General features: G+C 38.2%; 1 protein-coding gene across 2 annotated transcripts; it reads right to left on the bottom strand.

Moving 5' to 3' along the window:
* Window positions 1–1,429: 1,429 nt before the first annotated feature.
* On the bottom strand, window positions 1,430–27,200 carry LOC140236467 (sorting nexin-6-like). 2 transcript variants are annotated; one of them, XM_072316395.1, is made up of 14 exons: window positions 27,179–27,200; window positions 27,026–27,073; window positions 25,358–25,465; window positions 21,944–21,982; window positions 15,945–16,055; window positions 14,823–14,944; window positions 13,578–13,701; window positions 11,528–11,623; window positions 10,478–10,583; window positions 9,394–9,469; window positions 8,566–8,605; window positions 6,975–7,061; window positions 6,046–6,291; window positions 1,430–4,946 (listed from the first exon to the last, which is right to left on the bottom strand). In XM_072316395.1, the coding sequence occupies exons 1-14, from the start codon at window positions 27,182–27,184 to the stop codon at window positions 4,890–4,892; spliced, it is 1,266 nt and encodes a 421-aa protein (XP_072172496.1). In that variant the 5' UTR covers window positions 27,185–27,200; the 3' UTR covers window positions 1,430–4,889. The 2 variants fall into 2 exon arrangements, with proteins under 2 accessions (XP_072172496.1, XP_072172501.1); XM_072316400.1 differs by lacking the exon at window positions 21,944–21,982.
* Window positions 27,201–27,528: the final 328 nt, after the last annotated feature.

Below are 27,528 nucleotides of genomic sequence, written 5' to 3'. Positions count from 1 at the left end.
ATATCATTTCTGTCCTTGGGACTGCTGCTTGTACTTATTGATAGAGGGGAAAATTTCTTATTTTGGCCCCCAAGGAGCATGGATGAATCAAAATTTATGGTCAACCCAACGACGTATACATGTACATTGCATCATTACTAGTTCTGGGTTAAAATTTGTGTGATGTTCAATGATGCCTGGGTAATACATCATTCTGTATTCTCCAAGGTTTTGTTTGGTGTTTGTTGGGCATTTTTGTTTTTCCATGGCCAACTGACATATTGTTTAATATCTGTGCTGAAATATGGTGTACATCCATGTCTGATCTTCAAATAGCCAATGTCAAATATAGTGGACTCCCATTATAATGAAGTCCGTGGGATGAGCAGTTTTCTTTCGTAATATATGATAAACAATAAAAAAATGTAGAGCTGATAATGTTGCGGTCTGATTTTTTACTTTTTGAATTTCATTATAACCATGTTCATTATAATGGGTGTGCTCTGTATCATTGTATTCTGATCAGACTAATGTTCTGTTTTGTTTTTTATTCACATTTTTTTTTTCCCCCCGGATGGTGCTTCACACAGCATATCCAGACTGTCATTTAAGACCATTACACTCAAATGTTTTGCTCTTGTGTAACTCACTGTGAGTAAAAATAAGCAAAATTGACTGTAAAATCATATGTGATCATTCATTGAGAATCATGTAAGGGTCATAGTTTGGTTGAAGCAGTAAAACAAAGAGCAACAGATTAGTGAAGATATCGGCAAATTCAAACGTACCGACAGATAGTCACTGTCAGCTTGTCGCGTGATGTGGCATGGTATTGCCTTTTAAAACTGCCTTGTTCATTTACTGCAGCAGCACTCACCAGCACTCACCAGGAATCATTTAATGCAGCAGCACTTACAAAGAATCAATTTCTGTTTCAGAGTAGTCTCTAGCTAGATCTTCTCATGCATCAATATCTGACTCCACTGATATTTATTAGGGATACATGTTTATTTTTGTGTGTGTCTTCCAAAATTATAAGACAAAAGAATTTTTTCATTGGCTTTTTTCCCCCTTATGGGTTAATATCATGAGAATGCTATTTTATTAAATAATTTAGGCATGGGGGGGGGGGGGTGTCATTTCAGAGGGGCTATCAAAACATCAGGAAATACTTGTAGCATACATGTAAACTCAGTTCTAATTACAGTCAAGCCTGTCTACAGCAGCTACCCAAGGGAGACCCCCCCCCCCCCCCCCAAAAAAAAAAAAAAAAAAAATGGCCGTTATAGACAGCAACTTTCAGTAGTGGCCACATACGACATGGCTGCTACAGACAGGTTTGACAGTACATGTCTCAATTACAGTGTGGTACCCTAGCTGTCATGAAGGTAGAAATTGTGTGCAAGGTTCATGAAGACAATAAAAAGATGTACCAACAACAGTTATTACATCAAGTATAGCTTCAATTATTTATTTTTTCATTTGTTTAGTCACACATAGCTCACAATCAACTTTGTTGAGATAAATGTACAAACAAAGCAGGTGCATTCAGAAAATGGAAAGCTGGAACCCAGAGATCAACAGCAAGGTGCTATGTCATCCTGTGCACACTGACACAACATTGGGGTTGAGGCATGCAAGCTTGTAATGCCTGGTGGCATGCCACAAGCCACAGCAGTCAACTTTATTACAACTGTCAAAGCTTCAGCTTTACACAGCTTTGTTTACTCTTATCTCTTTAGTCTTATCTTACAGAGTGTGTAATGCCACATGACAGACTAGATTTTGGTCTTCACTATTAAAGCTTGTCCCCTTTCTGGTTTTGCTTTGGACTTTTTTTTCTTTTTTCTTTTTTTCTATTGAAGGGGGGGGGGTGCAGTTAAGGTTGATGTTCCTACACTAAAATTAGGGAGGAAACTCAGAAGTTGGGTAGGCGAGAGTGCATCTACTCTATTACCTGCACTATTTCAGCAACATGACTGTACCTGCTATGTCAGTCCCACAACTTGGACTAATATGTTTATGCTGGAAAAAACAGACTGTACTTCTTTCCAAGTCAAATCCAAATGGCGTGAACTGAAATTCTGTACAGTCACTCTCACACAAGTCACTCACTTGACAAGATCATGGAAAATATCAGTGCTCAACTGGTTTTCCCCATGTGTTTTAGGGTATTTCATCTACACAGGCATTTTTCAAAACTCCAGAGTGCCTAGAGTCAGGGCGAGTGACACGGACTTGCGTGAGATTGACCAGACTTGCATTTTTGACCGAACACAGAGAACAATCCTGAAAGACAACATAATAGAACAGTGTCCATTAATTTCACAAGAATATGACACGTGTCAAAAGATCAAGGTAAGGAAGAGTAAAAAATAATTTTTGCTTCCATCATGCATCTTGCTGAAACATGCCATTGAAGTTAACTCGGGCAAGTACCATTACACTGGTTTAATGTACTTGCTCTCAACTGACACGAAAAAAAGTGGCTACTACTTTTAAATGAGCATGAATGTTGTTGGGTAACAGAAGGGATCAACCCAAACAACACTTGACGAGAAGATTAACACATGGTAAGTATAAATGTACCACAGTACTTCCTTCCAAGTCCCTCCTGACCTAATCACAGTTCTTGCTAAATTTAACCTTTTGAGGGTAAGGATGTACAAATGGAATGTCATTACATATGAACAAATGTAGAAATAAAAGAATATCAATGCAGCCACAGCTAATACAACACTATAAGTTTTACACGTTTACATTCAATAACACGTTCACACATGCCATACATATTACAAGCAAATCCAACCACCAGATGGCAATAGTAACTTGTGGCTATGGGAAAAAAATAAAAATGAAATAGCTTAGTGTTTCTACATTGTGAATATTTCTACGGACTTTACCATAACAAACGTATAAAGTACATTTAACATATCAAAAATATCAAAAGAGATAAACCTATATGATTGATAAAAGTAGAGGAAGTAGATGGTAGACTAGCAATATCATTCTACAACACATTTTGACTGAACTGTTTGGAGACAGAGGACATTCCCATCGACAAATTTTGTAAATACAGCTAAAATGTTTAAGCACATGCCGATACATTTGTTGAAAGTACAACTTTCAAGGACAATCCAATGTCAGGCTATTTAAATGTTTTTCAATATCAATTCACTAATAACTAATCAATAAATCACATGCACATTGGCTCCACTCTTTGGGCAAACAGACAGGTGTATACAAATCTTGTCTTCTTTTGTTTCAAAGAAATGAATCTCAAAAATACTGTGTTTTGACCAATCCACACTCTTACTGGAGTCTATCCTCATGGCCACTGAAAATGCCAGTCAAACTAGTGGCACATACCATGAAGACTTCACATCTCATTCATTTTTGTCCATTGATACCAAATCTTTGGTGATGGTGGGGGGGGGGGGGGGGAGGGCTGATGATGACCCCCTTGGCATTAATGGTGTCGCTGAGACCCACGAAATGAGCCTTGCTCCCTTCTTGGAGAGCCGTGGTGTGGGCCATGTTTGGTTCAGGTAGTTAGTGGGAAGTTCAATCAATGAGCAGTTCAGGAAAGAATCAATATACCTCTTACGAACCAGTCTGGTGTCGTGACCTTGGACTTCTCATTTGTACCCGTAAGAACTCTACTCTGATGCAGTGTATGATTCGGCTTGTTAGAGGAGGGAAAGCGATCAGGGAGCATGACTAGTTGTGAACACTGCACAGCAATGATGGCGGGGTGCTGTATGTTCCTTCCAGGGGATGAAGTGGGGTAACATTACAAGGAAAAGCTTGGATCATAATCTGAACACTCGATAGTCATTCCTCTTTTAACACTAATGGAAGCAAGAATGATGAGAAAAACATACAATACATCATTTTTTCAAACCAGTAAGGAATGATATGTCTATTGCTCCTTGTAAGAAATTTTCTTTTTATCTAGCAAGCATTTCATTCATTTCTATTTTTGAATTTTGTGGAACTGTTTTTCCTGTTTTTCTATTTTCGTTTTGTTGAGTAAAATCCCTTTCTTCCTTACATGGGCTCTTTTCTGTATTCACTGCTTCAAATGAAATAAAAAATTGCTCAGTTGAACTGCATCATCTTTCCTGTTGCACTTAAAAAGTTTGTTCTCTTGTCTTATTGCATGGGGAGGGCAGACTGGTCATAAGCTAGATGTCCATGAGAAAAGAATGCGTTTGATAGAACAGAAGTATTAGCATGCTGCAATTGAACAAATAATTGCACTTTGGATGATAGTTCTTCAAAACTTACTTGCCCTTGCTTTGTAATAGATCATTTTCATAAATCTCAATTAATCATCGTCACATTGCTGCAACCTACTGATAACAAATGCATGCTTTGGTTCAAACACAGTGAAATTAAAAAAAAAGTCCTAACTATGGATACCTGGTAACTCATGAGTTTGACCAGTACTCAAAACACAGTTTAAAATCTTCATTCTCACTATTTGCTGACTTGTTGACTAGCAGAGCAGAATTATTCTTATGTCTTTAATGTTGGTGAAGAAATCTATCAACTAAAAAGAAAAAAGAGATATGATCTGTGTTAGGACATGAACAGATATTTCACACATAGAAAATAAATCTCAGGTAGAGAATATATTACAGAACTATGACAAAGTACCCATTCCTGCTGCCAAAGTCAGTATATTTTTGTTGATTTTTCTCAATTACTTCGATTGATTTAGATTTCTATGTACAACTTACATGATACAAGGCATTGAGAGGCTTAGAGTGTTGTTGAGACTTGCAAAATAATGCATGCCGGTCAAAAAGTTACCATCGCAAAATAAAATAACTCTCTCTCTCTCTTCTCAGACAGAAAAGAGTAGGAATAATTGTGGATGATTTCTTCTAAGCAAGAGTGTAGAGTCAGGGCATCTCCTCCTTTAAGGATGCTAGGCAGTTCCTCAGCAGCTGGACTTGTGCCTGAAGATGGACGGGAGAGACAGAAAGGATGGAGGAGACATAAAGAACACAGTTGGGCAAAAAGGGAAGACATCTCTTTTTGTGGAGCCAAGGTCCTGTTGCATGAGAGCCCAGATCAAACGTAAGTGAGATAATCAAACATAACTTTCCAAATATTCAAGTCCAACTGGCTGATTGCTGACTTAAGTTTGATTTTCTCACTTATGCTTGATTTCATCTTTTTATGCAACAGGGCCCAGATCAAAATACAAAGACTTTCTCATGACTAAAGCTGAGCACGCTATCAGGAAAACCTGTTACCCTCCCCTCAATAAAGAAGAAGGAAAAAAAAAAAACCACACCAAAAACATCACACTCTACACATCTTGTGATTATGAAATCTCTTTAATGGCTACTAAAAGCATGAATCCCATCACCAACTACACTCATCACTCCTTGCCCCTCCCTGTAACCAGTCCATCTCTGAGCACCAATCAGTTCACACAGGGGGCCTATCCTGGACTTTTGGGCGTGCCTCTCCAACCTTGTTGCAGAAGTAAGAATGTTTCGACCATGGTTTGAAATAACATGCAGCTGTACAAAGCAACATCTACTCTCCCACTAAAAAGGCAAAATCTTTCTAAATCAGCACATGGAACTCAATGAAAGTCCATGTGTACCTAAGATAGACATCACACAGAATCTGAACCATCACAAATGAAACCTTGCTTCAACAAAATTGAGTCTTACAAGAACCACAATCCACTATTCGTAAAAGGTATTGATGACTTAAGCATAAAGTAAAAGTTACCACTGACATACTATTTTCCCATCAATAAAAAGAATTTTCCAGAGTCGGGGAAAAATCTAACATTTAGTTACCAGTGGAAAAATCGCTGAAAATATGAAGCATGGTGATGGTCACCTAAAAGAAATTGACTCGCATCTTCATGATCTGTCTTTCTTTCCTATGGAAAACACTTATGCAGTGTTCCTATTTAAAAGCGGTTCTTGATTATTGGGTGTGTACTTATTCAAACTCTAAAATAAAAAAAAAAAATGCTAATATCTGTCATACATTTAGTGATGCATGCCCCACAATATGATGCTCCATCTATACCTTAGCATGTTTGAGTTCCAGCTCTGCTAGCTCTGTGAGATTCTTCCGGTACGCCACCACTCTCCGTGCCTTGAAGTCCGACAGCTCCGCCTTCGCCACTTCCGACATCTTCTCAAACTTCTCGCAGGCCTCCGTCTGGTTCTTCTCCGCCGTGTGGACGTCCTTGTTCTTCATTCGGGCCTTTTCAAGAGCCTTGTTGGCATTCTGGTAGTTGACCAGGGCTCTCATGCGCCTGTATAGCAGATTCTGAACCAAGGGCAAAGTATGCTCAGATTATGAACCATATGCTGTAGAAGCGATTATTTTGTTTGGTTGTTATTTTCATGAATTTCGTGAGGCGGGCACTAGTCGTGAATTTGGCAACAAGCGAAAAATACAAGGTCTGATCCCAAAATTAAAGTGAAGTGCACCCAAACATTTCTCTGTACATTACTGTACTCCACAATCACGAATGGAATCACTCCCAAAATTGTTCGGAAGTCTCGAGTTGCAAAAAAACAAATTTACTCGCTAAATATGTGTACATGGTATATACAGTATAACATTTGACAGGTGACAAATTGGCTTAAACCTATTCCACACATAAGATACTTTCGTTATGTTGTCATATCAAAGTAGTTCACATTAGATGGGTTTGTGAAATATCATGAAAATGGTTATCTTCATATAGTCAATTAATTTGTGCTGTTTTTTCCTTACATTCTTTCATGTCAGGGCCAATATAAGAGTGGAACATAGTAATAAATAAAAAACAACAACAACTTCAGAGGCTGTATCCATAGAAACAAATTCATAAGTATTATATGAGACTTAATGTCACATGAATTTGTTCATGTGCTTACATAGGTTTTGAGATCTTTGAATAGATCTTGTCACTCGGGTGACGCATACGAATAACAAAAAACATTCCACAAAACAGCTTTGCCAACCTTTGCTGCTGATGAGTCCCTCATGTAGTAGCGCAGAAGATCCGACTGCTTTAGGTCCTCATCTGATGCCACTCTGGCCTCTAATTTCTGTGAGAAGTAAAGTTATGGGTAACATCATTTTCACGCTACAAAAACTTTTCTACTCTTTTGCTGTGGAGTTTATTTGTGGGCAGGGCATAGCATACAGATAATATGGACTGCTTTTTGGGGCATCATTGATATTATTGCCCCCCCCCCCCTCAAAGGATCTCGACTCCATGCTATGACCCGAGATGCTTGCACACCAAGGGTCATAGCATGGAGTTAAGATCCTGAGGGGCAAAACTATCAATAATTCTTGAATAAAAGCAACCTGTATCTGTTTGATATACTGAATAGAATTTGACAAAAAAAAAAAAAAAAAAATTACTTCGTCGAAAGTGAACATACATTAAAGGGGAAGGCTAGTAACTGGTCAGTGGGAATCAGTGGAAATGCTGGGAGATGATTGTGGCAATCCTTATGGGATTCATTCAAGAGTTCATTGTATATCTATTGTTGTGTGAAAATGATTTGCTTCAGAACGGTCTCATATTCAAGTAATGTGCAGATTAATGCTCCGTCACTGACCAGGGACGCTAACCTGGAAGCATTAAACCGCACATTACTTGAATATGAGACCATTCTGAAGCAAATCATTTTCACACAACAATAGATATACAATGAACTCTCGAATGAATCCCATAAGGATTGCCACAATCATCTCCCAGCATTTCCACTGATTCCCACTGATCAGTTACTAGCCTTCCCCTTTAAGAGCTGCCATAGATGTTGCACTGCAATCACATTGGACACAGGTCACGCCCGTGCTATGGAAGCAAAGCATTTACATGTACAGTGCACGTACACGTATCTACCGGTACATACCGGCACTCGCCAATAGAAGGCAGTTTAGCACTATGGGATAGTTTCTGTATAATGACACTGAAGGCAATAGTTGAATTCATGTCCCCGATTTCAACCAATCAGAATCAAGGATTAAGCAAACAAGGTATATAACAAGAGATAATGAATTTTTCCCGTTTTCTAAAAATGGGCATATATCAACAGTGCCTATAACTGAAAAGGCAAGTGCCAATTTCATTTCATTTGTCCAACAGAGAGGCTTAGTTGCCCTGGGGGAGAGGGTAATGATGGAGAGAATCTTTGTATGACTATAACATCTCAATTGACTGTTTATTATATAAGGAAAAATGCTCACATAGAAAAAAAAAAACTAATATATCAATCAAGGCTATCAATACACTGAAGGAAAAAAAGGACTGATCATCATGGAAACAGCTAGTTCCAGCAAACCAACCTTCGGAAAAAGGGACAATTTTTTCTTTCCTGAAAATCAATGCTATGATTTTAACAGAAGTTGTTGGTTATTTCTTTCCCTGCCTTTAACCTCTGTATTTTGAAAAAAAAAAACCAAAACATACACTGGTCAGGATATTGGTCAGAAGTAAAATGCTACTCATTTTTAACATTCAGAGATGTTTGTGCTTATACAGGGTAGCTACACTGACATGAGTATTAATGGGTACAACTGTACGCAATATGAACTTACCCTCAGTTTCTCAAATGTCTCTGAAATCTTGTTGAAGAATCTATAGAAGAAAATGTGTAGGCACATTAAATGAAAGGCAACAATCAAGTATCGTCATACAGACATTGCAAAATTGACATTCTTTATTAACCCTTTATGTGCTTTGCTTGCCGCTTGGCGCAGGATGCCCCATAGCATTGTACACACTGCCCAAAGTCTCTGGGACAGACAGGGTTCGAACATCTCCACATGCATCCATCGAGGGCATCACTTGTGACAATTTGGTAATATTCCACCAAGCAACCTGAATACTGCTTGATGTAATGTTTTGATGTTGCTAAATATGGCTGACCTTTCATGAAAAAAAAAAAAAAATGTCCATATAATGCCAACATTTCACATCTCTTCAACCATACAAATCACTCATTGCATTACACTAAGTGGAACCCACAAATATTAAGTCTTATGCTCAAATCAGTAATTTGGCTAGCACACTGCCATCTCCCTTTATTGGTGTACATGATCAACACTCCATCTTGTTAGGTTTAGACGTTTGCACTTAAAAGAAGACTCATATTTGAGGATATCACATACAGTTTTTGTAAGAACCATTGCACTTCAGATGCAGGGATATTTATCATGTAATAAAGCCATAAATCATCTCCTAATACTCGGTTCTGATTAGGCAACTTGGAATGACTTGAAAATTATGAATTAGGAATTGATTCTAATGATTAATGTTGCAAGCCCCTGCTCTCACAATCATACATAATATGACATGGCGATTCACCTTCATCATATTTGATCAACAAAATAGATACACATGATGTACGACTTGAGTGCACTTACTTGTCTAAATCTGTTTTATCGATAGTTCCAAGACCTAATAATCCTGACGAGATTTTGATATATATATCTGCAACATCTGCAAGAAACAAAGATGTGAGAAACAAAGACAGCGTATGTAAAAGTTACTGAACAGACTGCTCATTTTCCTACACCGTTACATAAAATAAAGAGACATTCATAACGTTGAATGAATATAATCGCTAAACAGATGCTAAGAATGGGGTATCCACGCAATACTCCAGTACATACAAATGCAGACTGTGACCACTCTCAAAATTTGTCATTGTGATGGGTGAATCAGTGTTGGGTACTGTATGAAGGATCTACCTCAGCATGAAAATACATCAATCCTACTCTTATTCTTATTTCAGCAAAGAAGGGATATCTCTTTTACTTGGGTATCAAGCAATATTTTTAAAGTGGAGATTTTTGCGGTGTGGAAATTTTTGCACATTTTGCGCAACCAGAGACTAGGCAGCGTGAAAAAAAAAGCACGCAAATATTTTTGCTTACTATATGTACCACTATGTAATGTCTTGATTCCACGGAATTCAAAACACGCAAAATTCATCTTACTCAGCCGAGCGTAAAAAATTACTCGCACGAACATATCCACTTTTACAGCATATTCAACCACAAAGACATACACACACACAGAAATTATGCCTCAGTTTGTGACTCCTTCAAAATACATAAGACAGGTTTTGCAAATTAAATCCTTAAGTGTTTGCTTGTCCTATCTTTGTTTTGTACATCTGTGATATTATGTATTGAGTCACAACAGCCCTGCTCTCTGAATGCAGGACACAAACCCATTGCATGGCTTTGTTACAAAGAATGGGCCAGGAATTATTTCAGGTAAGAAGCAGAGTAGTCACGATGCTGCTTTGTTCATCCAGCCATCCAGTGAGGTGGTCATATGTTTTGGAAGTTACGTCCATTTAACCTGTCCACAGATTCATCTCATTTTCAATATCTAAGAGATTTAATGTGCTTCTTGGATTGGGTCAGATTCGGTACAATGCTTCGCAAAATGTAGGTCACTACAACAACAAACTAAACTGAGAGGGGACTGAATGTGTACCTTTGTGTGCTCGTGTCATCTTATCCGACTTGGTTGTGGCATCCTTCACCTTGTTGTGGTATTCCACCAGGAAGTTCTTCTCATGCTCAAAAAAGGTATCGACGTCCTGCAGGACATAAATCGAGGAGCGCTATTAAAGTGCTTCCGCTGTGCATCATCAGAATCATGCCCACATATAGTCAGTACACATATAGTAAGGCTCTTAAGAGTGATGATCAATGTATACAGTCCGACCGCTCTTATCCGGCCACATAGGGACCGAAACCTGTCCATATAAGCAATTTGGCCAGATATGGGAGAAACAATGTTTCTGTACATGTACATGTATCTGCCAACCCACTGGCAGTTAGCCTACACTGGAACTGGATCTATACTGGCCTATTCAAAATCTTAGTCCATTTTTTACGGAAATTGGAACATTACACCGTAAAAATTCAAAACGTTCTATCGGAATATTATAAGTATATCATGTGAATTTTTTAGGAGATGTAATAGAGTTTGAAATCCCTTTTCTCTTTTTCTTATTTTTGTCTTCACTGCGCGAGCAAGTCCGGATGACAGACAAGTCAGGATAAGAAATGGACCAATAATCGAGGTCGGACTGAACATGACATGAGCTATATCAAGACAGATGACAAACAGCATTTAATGCTGAAGGGATGAGAAAACCAGGAGAGAGATCTATGTGTCTTGACTGCAAGGATACATACAGGAGAGACTAATACACAGTGGAATACGGGGAATTTGAGACAAAAACTCTTGATCATCACTATCACAGGCACAGGCAACTGTCAGATCAAGACACCACATCACATTCTGGCAAAGGGAATGTCACTTTATAATTACAGAATCCATTACGAAGTTTAAGACACTTGAGAGGTAAACAGTGGTTCTGTGTCATTTACATGTGTCACCAAAGAAAAAGAAGAAAAAAAAAAAGACGGACACACCTCAAACTGCTGTAACGCACTAGGAAAAGTGTCTGAACCCGGCTAAAAGCAAAGATCTCACAAAAAGCTGAAAAAAGAACCACTGCCCTCATTGTCTTACCTTTTGGCCAGAAACGAGCACTTCATCCACTGACTTGGTGACAAACTTCATGAGGCCTGATAGTTTCTCCTTCTTGTTCTTCCCTCGCACATTTAACTGAAAACATGGAAATAAGGCCCAGAACATTCTTATCACAAAGGGTAATAATCACAAAATCATTCAATTATGGCTACACAATTATGGTTATACTACTCTCATGAACAGAAATACTACATATGAAATTTATACTGCTGCCTTTAGTTCAAAGAGGTAGTGCATTCAACCTGAATGTGTAGTCGAGTTATAAGTATGCCGAAAATATTGTGAAAAGTGTGCGATACAAATGGTGCCAAACGATCTTTTTGCACAACTTGCTTGGGTCTAGTAAAACAAAATGCATAATAAATTAAGGATCAAACAAAGTTGAAGGATCATGCCGCATGATCTCATATCCATTTAAGTATGTTCAGCATCAGCAAAAGAATAAAGCACGGGGTAAAGAGGTTCTTAATTCCGAACACTGCTGCATCAGAAAAAGCAAATAATTTGAACACTGCAAATTGAAATGAAATACCTTCTAAAACAAGATCACAAATTAGTTGAATCAAGTAACTGGAAATAAACTCACTGTTTGCGACGTTTCACCAATTATCAATTGGCTTCTTCGGGCGATGAAGCTCCCAATGATGGAATGGCCCTTAAATAGTGCGAGATTGTGCAGAGCGCACTGGACCTCGTCCAGCACGCAAAAGACGGCTTGGGATTTTGCAAACGGCCCGGTCCCACGCGTGCGATAAATTGAAGCGGAGACCTCCTCTCTTGTTAAGTGTAGGTCTCTCCACACGTTCCCAGATGGCTTCCTTGACGCCCCTCTCAAACCACCTGGATTCCCTATCCAGAATAATCACTTCATTGGTGTTAAAAGAGTGTTGGCTGGCGTTGATGTGTGTGTATACCGCCGAATCCGGAATGCTTTCTGAGTTGCTGGGTCTTCTGTGTTGATTCATGCGAGCTTTTAGTGATTGTTGGGTCTCCCCTATGTAGAAGTCATGGCAATCCTCATGGGAATATCGGATGCCATAGACTACGTTTCTCTGTTTTTCTTTGGCGACTCGATCCTTGACGTGAACTTATCTCTGCCTTAATGTGTTTTGGGGCTTGAAAGCAGTAGTGATGCCCTGTTTCTGAAACAGCCTTTTGATCTTGTCTGACAGATCATGCACGTACGGGATATTGATGGTGACTTTCCGCCCCTGTACACAGTGGGTTCTCCGTGTGTTCTTGCTTGGTTGTTTTGGGGTGTCGGCTTTAGAGAAGGCCCAGTCTGGGTATCCACATCCAGCTAAGGCGTTTTTGATGTTGGTCTTTTCTTTTTCAACCTCAGGTGGACTGTGAACTATAATGTCTGCTCTGTGGAAGAGGGTCCTGATGACTGCAAGGTTGTGAACCAAGGGGTGACGTGACTGGAATCCCAAGCCGTCTTTCGCACGCTGGACAAGGTCCAGTGCGCTTTGCACAATCTCACACTATTTAAGGGCCATTCCATCATTGGGAGCTTCATTCGCCCGAAGAAGCCAAACGTTGCAAACAGTGAGTTTATTTCCAGTTACTTGATTGAACTAATTTGTGATTTTGTACTTCGACTGGATGAATGAGAAGAATTTACATCAGTCTACCTTCTAAAGCATACAAGCAAAACTGTAAACACTGTGACAGATTTTACACTTTGACCATATTTGTACATATGTTCAAAGTAGATGATCATGAATTTGGGGAAAGTATTCTGCAAAGACATTTTATCTCTCTCACAGTGGTCTTTTTCAGTTACTTTGGGTGGCATCGTGGTGACTCTCCCCATCTCAAAATTGCACCTTGACGTTTGGTAGAAATCTACCTCTGACCCACTGACACCAAAATGAGGGCCATCACATACAAATGAACACTGACAGGGTACAAAACACATTTACAATGTGTGGTGAAATCTGTATTTTGAATGAATGTGTACAACTCATTTCACTATTCTTTTTTTTTTTTTTTTTTTACCTTGCCTATGCACTCAACTTGCACTCACCTCTTGCTTGTACTCCAGGAAGACTCGGAAGTTGTGATCATTTCGCAGGGTGGAGTGGGCTGCTAGACGCTGTAGAAACACTTCATGCATAGCCACAGTCTTCTTGAACGTTGCTAAGTACTCCCTGTAGGTACGCAGTTTTGAAAAAAGAAAGAAAGAAAGAAAGAATCTAATCGAAGAGAATGTGAACATGACATTAGAGATTTTCTCCTTATTCCCCAATATTTGTAGTAATTTGTTCCAATATGTACTGTGTGCCATATTAAATTATATGTGATATCATCCAATCTGCTTAACGTTCACTAATTGCTTCAGCTTCAAACTTATGTATCTACGGCCAAGTGTTGGGAAGTAGCTGAAGCAATGTCATAAACACAACCTACTCAACAGTCATTTGCAATTTGTGTTTGTTTTTAGGTCAAATAAATGCACAGAACTACAACTTGGACACGAAGTCATGATTTTAAATACATATAACATCTAAATGTCAAAATGTGTCATATTGGGTGAAGTATTCCTTGTCCAGTATTGCGTCTATGTTCTTGGTGTGTACTCTTAGTTGTTTTGGCCAGCATCTCATAAAAGTATGAAAATGAAAGGTTATTTTCTCTCTTCTCCACCCGGACCTCCCCCCCCCCCCCCCCCCCCAAGCCATGATAAAGGGGTTTGAGAGTAATATGAGAAGTTGCTTAGTACATCATCAACCCTTTTAAAACCTCTCCAAGCAATATAAACTATAACCTTGCATACAAAATCAGAACTAAAAGAAAAAGAAAAATTTGCCTCAACAACAAACATTCTGAGAACTGCCTGCACCCACTATTAGGTATTGATTTAATCTGATGTTCTTTTGTAACTTTTCACAGTTTGGTTGAGAAGGACCATGTTGTAACTGGTAAACATAAATGTAAAGCTTACGCCTTAGCTTGCTTGCCAGAAAATAAGACAAATACTGAAGAAATCTTACTGGACAGAATACGCTTCGGCTACACCCATTAAAAGCACTACTTAAAGTTCTGTCAAGTCACTATGGTTTCAAGTGTACAACACAAAATAATGCAGCATCTTGATAATATCTGAAGGACTTAGACTTGCATATATCTACCGCCCCCCCCCCCCCCCCCAACAGTGTGATAGTACCAGAGCATACAGCAGCTTGAAAGTAACATGGCAAAGGATTAGACTCATGCCTCCAGTCCCCTACCGCATGACAACACTTTCTGCAGTAATGTGGCTTAGACTTACGCCTCCAGCTCCTGCTTCATCTTGTTGAACTCTTCTTTTGTCATGGTGCCCTCACCCTCCCCTAACTTCTGGAGCTTCTCTCTTGATGCATCAAAGTCTGGCCTTGGTGGCGCTGGAGGAATCTGTTTTCATGAGCAATCACATAAGATCATGATGACACTTCAATGCACATTCGCAATACCTTAGCTGTTGATAAAGAATAGCTGTTCATTGTAAATGCTATGAATACATTTTGTTACATATCAACAATCAAATAGATAAATGTATCTGAATAAGACAATTCAAACAATCAAACAATAAATCTTCTTTTTTGAAAAGGATGTATACAGTTCATCCATATAACATTACACTGACAGAGCCTGTATATACAGAGGACCCCAGTTATAACGAAGTCTTCAGGGCCGGCAGTTGTCTTTCATTATATTGAAATTTCGTTTTAAATGAAAAAATTAATACATAGAGTGGATAACGTTGTGGCCTGAGTTTTCATTTCATTGTAACCAGAATTTTGTTGGGAGCATGTTCATTATAGCGGGAGTCCACAAATGACATGAAACATTCACGTCAATCAAATATCAAGCTTGGTCTTCATCATATTTTATTCTCATGCAGAAACTTTCTACAGGCTGCCTGGAAATTTGGATACTAACACATGAAATGAAAAGAAATTTAACAGTCATTCGTGTTTCTCCCTGCTATGCTTTTCAATGCTATGGTAATAACTGGCATGGCATTTCAACATCACATGAAATAAACGTTACTTAAATAAGTCACAAAAATATCTATTACTGACTACATTTACTGTAATATATGGATGGCAATAAGTTGTACTACTCCATGCACCATGACACAGCACTTGGTAAGCATTGAAAAGGATCAAATAAATCATACAAAGGCTACATTATTCCCTCTATCAAGCTGAATCAAAGGTAATGAGAGTGAAAGCAAAACAGCCTTTCGTTGCTCATGGGGACAACAAAACAAAAAGACGCATAAAAACCAATATCAGCATCTAACGAGGGTATTGTGTTCAACGATTCTCTCTGTGCAGCAAAAAAGTCACACTTCCAATGACCACAGGAAGATATAAAGTGCTCATGAAGTGGGAGAATGGCAACTTACAATGATTCCCCCGTAGTCCTCGTTCTCTTCGTACATAGCATGGAGCCAGATGAACTCTTCATGTTCTCGCTGTACTGAAAACTCACTCTCGCTGAACTCAGGAAGGGTTGTCTAGTATAGCGAGAACAAAGCAGAAACATTTGTAAAGATAATACTGTAGGCCTACTAATATCTAACTTGGCCTCTTCTTGATTTCTTTGTCTTTTTCTCTCCATGCACAAGGAAAATTTATGTACAATTGAATACAAGTGTTGGATACACATGAACATGAAAACATATCAACTGAAGTAGAGTTTTAGTAATAACAACAGCGATGATGATGATGGTAACAACAACAACAACAACAACAACAACAACAACAACAACAACAACAACAACAACAACAACAACAACAACAACAACAACAACAACAACAACAACAACAACAACAACAACAACAACAACAACAACAACAACAACAACAACAACAACAACAACAACAACAACAACAACAACAACAACAACAACAACAACAACGATAACAACATCAACAACAGGTCTTTCCAGGCCTGCATTAACCCGTTGGGGACGAGTCCCGAGTATACTCGGCAGGTGTCTATGGGAAAGGTGTGTTGTAGTGTAATCAGTCTGCCCTCAACAGGTTAAAAGACACCTCACAAAATTCCAGTTGTTTTGCAGGATGGTGCAAAAGACACAATGTGCAGAGGACACCAGATACAAAAAATTAATAAGAACTGTTCTCAATTCTCACACAGTTTGTAATGTTGTGTTTCATGTCAAATATCACGACTTTAAAACCTCCACAGCATACACCTCTATTGACAATAAGTACTACGAGTACATTGTGCGATTTATGCGTGCCGTATGTACGTACTCTGTAAACTGAGAGTACATAAAGGGCAAAGTTGTATGATCTTGGTCAAATTGATGAAGAAACCTACTCTTTAATTCAAGAAATTACATTTTCCAATTGTGTTCTTCTATTTCTGTAGTGGACAGTGATTCTGTGGCTGATTGTAATAGCCATTTAATCTCACCAAACTTTGCTTATGTATTCAAATACAAGTTGATTGAACATCCTCCCTCTTAGTTTTCATAGCATTATATAATAGAAGAAATGACAAATGAAGAGTCTGGAGGAATGCATGAAGTCAGTCCCACTCATTACTGCAAATACAAGCTCAGCTGCCCTTTTGGCATTGCACACAAAACAACACTAATGCCAACACTACAGCATGTGCTACACCACTGAAATGCAATGATCACACTACAGGACATTTCAATGCTGTGTGTCCTTACTAATTCTCAAATCACAAGAGTCAATATCATTAATGATGACATAAATTATGCATCACAAATGCCAAGGCATCTACAATTGTATGAGTAATCACCCATGAATCGCAATCATCCATAATCCTTGAGTTTTGAACTAAAAAAAGAAAGAAAAAAAAAAAAAACCCTGTAGACCATAACCCACCGTGATGAAATGCATTCTCACTCTAACATAAGAAGCCCTATCCCATTTACATCATGTGCATACTTGGTTTATAATTATGAACAAGACGAAGGATCTCACACAATATCTATAACGCATCTTCTAGTCATCAGAAAAAGCAGGTAAACGTACAACAAATGAAGTAATGTAAAATCACTGCTCTAGAAAAGCACTTAACAAACAAAATGAATTCAACAAACATGGATATTCTTGAAGCCATCACCAGCAAATGCAACTCAGACTCAAAACACCATTCTCACAAGAAAGATACAAGCATTTTCCCCTGAAAAAAAAAAATAAATACATAAATTTTTATAAAAAGAATGTCTACGACTACGTGAGACATCTACTGGGTAGTATGTGGCCAGTACCTCAATCACCACTCTGTATATTGCACAATGCTTAGCCATTGTCTCTCTGCTTTGAATATCATGGCATTCTAAACCTGAATGCATCTGATTACCATCCAAACCCCATTGAAAACTTGAATAATTGACACAGTGCATACTCAGAGTGCATCAGTTTTGCTTCAAAACAAAGGAGCTACAAAATTGTACACATTGAACAGAATGTCAAGTGCTTTGAAAACGAAACTAAGCAAGTAGAGTCTCCTTCAGAAAGGGCAGCACCAATCAGCATCAGACACATTTGTGTGCCTTCACCTTAAATCTTCTCCATAAATCCATTGTATTCATTTTTGAAGACATAATAATTTCTTTTTCACTCTTCAATTTGTCCCTTTAACATGTCATATTTCTTTTTGGGCTAAAGAACTTTATAAGAAATCTTAGGGGTATTATCAGTGAATTTCTCATAATTTTTCCTTGATTGGACACATAAAAACATTGTTTTTAAAATCTACAATGTAATTGATACCTTTCTGGAATATGATGCTATCATACTTCATGTTTCTTGTTCCACACAGCTTTACTGAGACTCTTTTCATTCTCATGTCCCAATCTTATCAATATCAAATGAATTAGAAATTTACTAGAATAAATTCAGATATTGAGACACTCAAAAGCTACTACACCTCTAGCAGCTCATTCCATGCTAGAACTGGCAGGATCATAATAAAGCATACGGGAAGTATGCTTCATTAGGGCTTCTAGCACAAAATGATTCAACAACCTATTATTAAGTTTTGGACAGGAAGAATCCAATATACCTTTGAACTCATATCCAAGCCACTCCCTTGCCAAGAGAGAAAACAGAGCCACCACCAATGTTAATTCACTCATTAACAATGGCAACAATTCTGAGTAAGATGTAAACAGTATTCTAAAATGGTGGTACGGAGGGGGTTAAATGTCATTTCATGTGTCTGCAAATTTGTGTGAGACTATACAGGTATCTGAAGAGAGCATTAAAATGTCTTGATTGCAGATTTATGCTTCCTCTGAGCATGATGTGGGAAAAGTAAGAACTGCTCTGCCAAATACATACAAAGGTTGTTCAATTTATGCCTTTTACGCATATTGCATATTAATAAAGTGTAATCTGCTTTGACCCACTTTGCCCCTGAACAACACTTTAAAAAACAAACAGTACAAATTATTGAACAAAGATTTGTATCTATGCTCATCTTTTGTTTCAAGGGAATTATATTTACTTGGAAAATCAAACACTGAGGAAAATACTAGAATAATTATGCATACATGTCAATACAATCATCTAAAATCTTCAGAATTCTCACCGTAGCTGACACATGTCATGACGATGAGAAATCATTGTCAATTAAAAGAAAAATCCAAATAAACATGTCAATGGCACATAACTTTAACATTTCTTCCCCACAAATTATCCTTTAGATAATCTGCTCAAAAGGTCATACCAAGACAACCTTTCGTACATACTGTTCACAAACTTTTTGAGTCATATCATTCAGTTACACTACAGTCATTGCTGCATTTATGTTTTCTTTATTCATACTATAAGCTCTTGCTTTGTGATAGTTAGTATGTAATTATATGATGCAGAAGTTGACAGTAAGCAGGTAACAAAGGGATTCCACAAAGGAACCAAAAACTAATGTCCACTAAGGCACATTCAATCCACCATTCACTACAAAGTCTAGATGGGGCTTGCTCTATAAGATGTGATACGCAGCCACTAAAGATTCATTTCTGTAAACTATCAAACAAGATCTCTATGACAACGAACAGGTAACATTGGTGGAGAATAAGTTAGCATTATTGGCGACTAACACTATTTGAAATATCTATAGAGTACAGAGCTGTGACATTTGTTTACTGTTCTGCCTGCATGAGTAATTTTAAAATTTAATTTTAATGTCAGAATATGGTAATGCTCACTGGTGATCAAGGGTAGAAGTGCATAGTCTACAGTTCAACAATCCGTCATGGAGCTACAATACATACAGTATAACTCCATGATTTCATCAAGCTTTTGGTCATCATGAAAATCAAGAATTAATTTGCTTGTAACATGTATACACCATCTCAAATTTGGGCATGGTAGAACCACCATTTCGATCATGGCACAAAATCATTATACTCATAAACAAAATTCCACGATTAGCTTCAGTATTAACATAGCAAATTGCATGGCAGTGGGAACCCAGCATAACCATTTATGATCATCCTACAATTTGTTGATGATGAGTTACCAACATACTACTGACTGTTTTTATGAAGATTATGCCTCTTTTATTTAAATATAAATATCTCAATTTTATTCTAAATAAGGAACATAAGAATACACTGCTTGTTAACACAGAAAATTTGCACAATACGATGCAGTTGAGCACAAAAAGATACTGTAAAGAACGATATTTTCGCGAAATTAAAATGCATGCAAACATTCCTCGTTTTACAATATTCCAGATAGTGTCATATATGGCAAAGTTCACTATAAAGTACAAGGAGGTAAACCTTCTTGCTACAAAGTATCTGTATACCCTACAGTGCTAAAAAGACACGGTACACATTTGAGCACATGATCTCTTCTATAAACCAAACAAAAAGACTGATTTATCACCAAGATTGTGGCTTTCAGGCTGATCCCATTAGTCACTAACCTTTAACATGATGTTAAATAACTATGAAAGAAATACCCCAACTAAGTATCTCTTGATCTGTACCAGAACTGAATACTACCAGTATAACATTCCTTCTAAAGTCATTGGGTACAAATTACAGACTCTACACTGATCATTACCTAGACTTCTTTCTGACAGATCACAATCTCTGTAAGATCACAACCCCATTCATGTCAAGCTGCATTTATCTATATCATTCAGAGAAATGATAATGAATTGACAGAAAGATGACCAAAAAACATATCCACTGCACTACCCTTGACCAAAGGCAAGAGTGTCAAGCTGAGACATTGTAATGACAGTTGACTTGGAAATATTCATTTTACTGTCTGTGCAGAAACATGTACACAGAAATATTACCAAAAAACAAAACAAAACAAAACAAAACAAAACAAATAAACAGTGGGGAAAAAAAGAACAAATGCTGCCAATCTTGTGAAGTTTTCAAACACAATCCATGAATAATGTCAAATAAAAAAAGAGAACTACTGAGGAAGATTAAAAAAGACTATTTCATATTTTGCTCGTTTGAACATAACTGCATATTCATGCATTCACCCAGGTATGTAGAAAACAATTTAGAATGGTAATATGATGCAAACAGGCATTCTAAAACATTTATCTTGATCTCAGGAAACTACATGTCAATACTGGCATTTCAAAGAGCATGCTGCAACCAACAAAGCCACCTGACATTGAGGACAGGACAAATGATTGATTACTTTCACATGCAATCTACGTAGAAACAATAAACACAGCGCAGAGAAAGAAAAGCAGCTCTCCTACAATGCGAATCGTGCTTGTAAGCAGTAGCAAGTGCCTACTCCGCTCAGAATCTCCAAACTACAACATTCTTGCAGAATAGCTGAAGAACACCAACTGAGGAATCTAAAAAAGTATTTATAGCACACAAGAGCATGAACTTTAGGGATCACTTGCTGAGAATTTAGCTCTCTACAGAAAGAACTTGTTCAGTCATATTTCATTTTAAATCCTAGATACAGAATATTGTCATCTTGTCCTCTTGGTCAAGCATATGAAATGAATTACAAGACATACTTGTAAAACAACATTGTTGTCCTCACCCACACCAATTTATCTCTTGTTTACAGCTTGCAAATGCACAATATATGCAATTTGCTGGCATGCAGCCACTTCAAAGTAGCAATTTATTTTTTGGGCGCCCCTTGGTACATTCACGGATTAAAATTTGCCACAACTAAAATGAAATGAGAGCTGCTCACACAAGCTATAGGATGCCAGCACTTTGCAATGTTGAGGAGTAGCTTTTACATTATTGCAATAGCATTTCAGAATCATTGGGGGAAAAAAAAAAATAATAATAATAAATCTTCAAACGGCTGAAATCTGAGGGGGTAAAAATCAGACAGTGTGCAAGAAGCAGGGTTAGCACTGACTACAAACATAAAAATTAAAACTTACTAAAGATAGGGTATCAAGCAAATTTGGTCTTGCAGGACGCTACAAAAAAGAAGAGAAAGATCTACACACAATATATGTACACATTTTCAAGCATCATGACATTGGGACAACATTCAAAACCATGCATTTTCTAAAACTTGACATTACACCATACAGTCTGACTTATCACAGCCAACACATTTGCGTATAATATGCATATATCCTGCAGCTCACGAAAACAACAATAAACCAAACGGGTAAATGGAAAGATCCACAAAATTTTCAGATGAGACAGATCTTAGCCCTTACTCTTTCTTGCACCTAAACAGATGACATTGTAATTGCAAATCCAAGCTATTCATTCAAAAGCTAATCCAAAAGTCACTGAATTGCAACTCATTTCTCTAAGTTTAGCTGTGGATGGCAGATATCAATCACATTTGACATTAGGTCATATTAAGCTTAGAAGTCTTTTCACATATCCAGAAACTCCAACCCTACCCACTTTCAGTGGCAGATCTCACTCTTTGAGGCTATTTTCTCAAAATCTCCAGCTCTTCCATCTAAGTTTGATTTTCTCCCATTTGAGCTGTGTGTCTCCCTCTTTAAATTTACAAATTATATACATATTTTCTTCAGCTTGAAATTTAGCTTTCTCCCGGCCAACTTTATTATTGTCAAATGTGTTCAAAAATAAGGCCAAGATAGCATCAGACAGTATCTATACTGTAACCCGGATCCATCACATGTTGACACGGGATGTCACACTTTGCGCTCGTGATTTGCACTACGCACACAAAATACTGTGCACATATTCAGGTGTCAGAGTCTCCAGTTTGCTAGGGGGAGGGTCAAGGCGGGAGAATCTCCCATTTAAAAATATGTTAAGGGATGGAGTCTCTGCACAACCCCCCCCCCCCCCATAAGAAAAAATCCTTTTTGTTATCAATTATTCACATGAATCTAGCCTAAGGAGCATCTTCTTTTTTTTCTCTCTCTAAAATTCCTCATCCTAAAATAGTACGGTAAGCCATATAAGATGAACAAATTCAACTATAATATTACACCACATTTTTACAACAGTGACACAGATTTCACAAACAATAACCATAGGTATGTCACTAGACATTGCAATACAACATTATGACCCTGTTTACAGTGAGTGAAAGGGCATTCATTTCACTGTAAATGCGCAAAAGGCCAAATGCGAAATCGGCCGTGCATTTGGCCAAGCTCTGGAGGCAGTCTCGGCCGCGGCTCGGCCACGGCCAAGCCCGGCCTTTTCTCACTGTGAACGCAAACTGGGCCAAATGCGGTACCAAATTTAGTCTGGCTTCCGGACCCTCTGCCCTACTATTTCACTATTCAGGATATTTACGCCCTAAGCGTCGAAAACTAATATAGTTTAAGGTGGTTTTGTCCTGCAGAGGCCTTTGCCTTTGGCAAAGGAGGCGACTTTGTCACGGGGCGGCGACTTTGTCACCGTGGAGTCCAGTTGGTAAAGGGTCTAGAAACCAGACTATACCACATTGCGATCAGCGCCCTCCCAAGAATAGTGACTGTTTACAAGCAGAGTGCCACTATGACAAAATATTGAAAGGTTTGAATTAAAAGCCTGGGCCAAGCCCGGCACTTAAAACGGACAGAATTGCGGGGCTCGGCCATGCTATTGAGGCCGGGCTCTGCTGCGGCTCGGCCCAGCCCCGCACTGTAAACTGGGTCTAAGTGTACACGAAATGCTGACCACATATTGAAAAAAAATACAATTAATAGATTAAAAAAAAAATAAAAAAATGTGTGCCTGGGAATGGCAGCTATTCAAAGAAAGTGGAACTTTAACTGGATTACCACTGGTAAAAATGAAAAATGGGGGAAATGTTTACCGGCATGTAAAAAGTTCTATTACTGCAACCTCATGATCACAATGGCTACCCGTTCTACCCTTTAAAGTACTCTGCCATGACCCACACTCAATTTGTCATTTTATCTGAATGATCATAATATTTACGATGTAACTTAAAGATAACAATGTAACAACTAAAACTGCTTGTGATGTCACTGAGTCTATGCTGCCTGGTTATCACTCATATTGTGATGACTTTAAAACATTAACAAGGAAAGATGTTTGGGTCAACAAATAGCAAATTAAAATTGCAAATGTGGTAGCTCTGATCTGCAAGTACCAGGGGCAGTTTTAGCTCACTTGTGTGCAAAACTATTCATCCTGTTGTCACCTTTGAAATTTGCAATAATCTTGCTAACTTTGGATATGGAGGGACTTACAATTTTACAGAGATGATTTCTTACATCATGATGCTCTAAGGTCCTAAAAGAATACATAAGTTTTATTAACTTGCTTATATCTATTACATGTAGGTAAATTGCCAGAAATTTCCATTGAAGCTTTCAAAATGCAACTTATCATCTATAAACAAGACTTTTTAGAAGTTTGGCAGGCTTGCAAAGGGGGGTTTTGGGTTTTAGCATGTTAGCACTGGAAATGGACATTAAGCGCACTCACTTTGTCAGGAGTTTTATAGTACAGAAAGTGACCCATTCATCGGCACTACTGAAGGAAGTATCAAAATATTACATGTACATTCATTCTCTTATCCTCCTAACATGTACTGGTGTACTATAAGAACAATTATCTTATGATTGTACCAATATTGAATGTCCTATTGCATTAAAACCAATAAGGTATGTCCAATTTTAATAAACTTCAGCCATTCTGGTTGTCAGATTCTACTCTTCACCATGTAAGCAAGCATGCCACTAAAAATTGTATGCATAGATCAATATTGTAAACAGCAGATAACCTTAGCACTACTACAAAATTGGTGATAACTGGGAAAATCAGTACACGTATCACTTAAATTTAAAGCATATTCTTTCTCTAATGAGATCTGATTTTATCTGGCTTTTTCAGTTCTAAAGCCCATAGTCCTTTGATTCAATATTGCTAGTCAGAACTTCTTTATGCTGCATCAGCATCATCATGCGATATGGCTACCTTGTATGAAGTATCACCTATCATCCAAATTGTGAGCAGCTACGTATGGGTGCAAGTGTGCTGCTAACACAGTGAATGCGTGCAAACCTTATAAAACCGGTGAGTTACCCTGGGTGTACGTCTACACTACAGCAGTTTGAGCAGGTCCAAATATGAATTAATAGGTACAGGTTCTAGAACGTCTACCTGTATGGAAACCTTACTGTCTCTGAATTTGGAGTTGATATCTTGAATGTCCTTAAAATACCACTAAAAAAAGAGTATGCAGCTTTGATTAACCATAACATTTTTGTCATACATGTATAAAATTGCACATAATTTGAAAGGACTTTCTTTTAAACAAAAACATTAAAATAGAACAATGCATGGTACAGAGTGCCAATGAATGGGTCATCAATATTAAGCAGATACGTCATACTCACTTTTGTGTGGACGGTAAATTTAACCTTGTCTCTCTCACTGAGGGCATCGGAGATGTCAACCAGGAGGGAAGTGTCCGTGTTCAGGTCCACATTGGACTCTGTCCTGGCCTGTGGAAAATGAAAGGATTTCATCTAAAATTCTTTATCTGAAACTAGTAAAAGTGCTTGAACCAGAGCTTTGTCATATGGCTGGAATATTTTTCTAGAATCTAGATATGTGGTTCTATGATAAATCAAGCATTCATGACTTTAGTTGAGGATACAGCATGTACTGTAGATGGTTGAAGGAACTTCTGTAAACCTGATACATCTACAGTACACTATACTGAACATTCCAGATGGGAGATGTAAAAATTGCTACATATGCCAATGTTATGCCATAGACTCGACTCCCCATGTATGGATGCATGGCTATAACATGGTGCATTATTATCATAACAATATTTGGTTACATGCTGCACAGCATTATGCAATATAAATCACAAGGACAGGTTTCCACATACTGTACAGTGCACTCCCATTACAACAAACACCATTAATACAACAAAATTTTGTTCCTACGAAGTAACATTTCAGTACATTTTCACTTTCAGGTCCCAAAACTATCATCATTAAAGAGTTAGACATGAAATAGATATGAAGTTTATGGCAAAAAATTTGCTAAAAACGAACACAGTTATGACAAAACTTCTCGATATAATGATGCCACTTTATTACCATTTAAGGGCTACTGATAAAGAAAAACAAAAGAAATGTGCTCCATTAAAATGCAGATCACTTACGGAATTATATATCAATAGCAGAACAAACATGCATGAATAGGTGAACATTTAGCATTTCAATGTGTTTCAATACAAATAGGCCTCGATTGGAATCGCTCAGTCAATGCACTCCCTGTGCTACACATCATTTCTGAGGAATAGCTCAGCAAATTTCACTTAAATATTTTATTATGACTTTCTGAATAACGACTTTATTTCATTTTTTAAATTATGATTTTCAGATTTCTAGATAGGCCCTAGCTGAAACTATTAAGAATCTATGCTTTTGCGCGCGCGTGGACGTGGTTAAATTTTGGTACGTGAGGTCGGCAGTCAAACCTTGCCCTTGGATTGGTGCAGCCTGCAGGTTGTCTAGATCCATTGAGACATTGTCATTGAGTTACTTTAGACAAAGTCTAGACTAGTACTTGTGCATTTCAATCAACGTTAGACAGTCAGATAGATGTAGCTATGATAGACCTCTAGGGTCTATAGTTAGCTCCACTTGTACTGTATTGCCATGGCATTGGTTGGCTACTCTGCTAGCTCTTTCTAAATTTTTACCAATGTTTACTGCACTGGTACTGGCACTGGTAGTAGAATCTATACTATCTATGTAGAACTCATGACATGCATTGACTAGAACCCAACGTGGTGTAGACCTATCAACATGATCAGTGCAATGAACCGAACTGGTTCAACAGTGTTCAAGGCCTGTAAAGGCTCTGTGCTGCAAGAGTCACTCACTCATGATAGATAGAGACCTCGGCCATACGATAGCACACAAAACATTTATCGGCAGTGTGAGCCGCAATGTTACTGTAGCTTTAGTCATAGGTACATAACATTGTTAGTTCTACGGCAAGTTCGTGTGTGGAGACATCGGGAAGAGGACCATAGCACTTACCTTCCCCTGATCCTCTGCCAAGAGATCTTGGCTGTCTTCCATTCCGTCCTGTGAAATGAAAATGATTAGAAAAACACAGTTAGAGCAATAGTCATGAGCACAATTAGCAGGATGTTGTTATAATTTCTAGTGGATCAAAGAGGGTACACCCACCATCATGGCTGCAGGTTACACGTGCGCGTTCCTCATCATCACCAGGTGCGAGCGCGTATTGGGGGCGTGTACATGAACTCCAGCATCTCGCGCGCGGCCGGTCTCGGACGATTCCTCTGCTGGAAAACGCTAAAAAGAAACTCGAGCAGCGTTTCCTCCATCCTTCCGGGAGAATGTTTTCAGTGAACATTCTTTTCCTCTGAAGTGCTGACTTCCCATGATAAAGCTTTCTGTAAGCAATTAATAGCTGCAGAGACTTCAACTCTCCCGCTTTAAATTTTCGCAAAATCTCCCGTTCTCCCGCTTAAGATTTTCTTACGGGAGATTCTGCAAAAATGGGCTTTCGGCGG

Source organism: Diadema setosum, chromosome 1, assembly GCF_964275005.1.
Source record: "Diadema setosum chromosome 1, eeDiaSeto1, whole genome shotgun sequence".
In the NCBI taxonomy this organism is placed as follows: domain Eukaryota; kingdom Metazoa; phylum Echinodermata; class Echinoidea; order Diadematoida; family Diadematidae; genus Diadema; species Diadema setosum.
The sequence above is the reverse complement of the archived record's forward strand: the minus strand, read 5'-3'. Positions and strand labels throughout refer to the sequence as shown.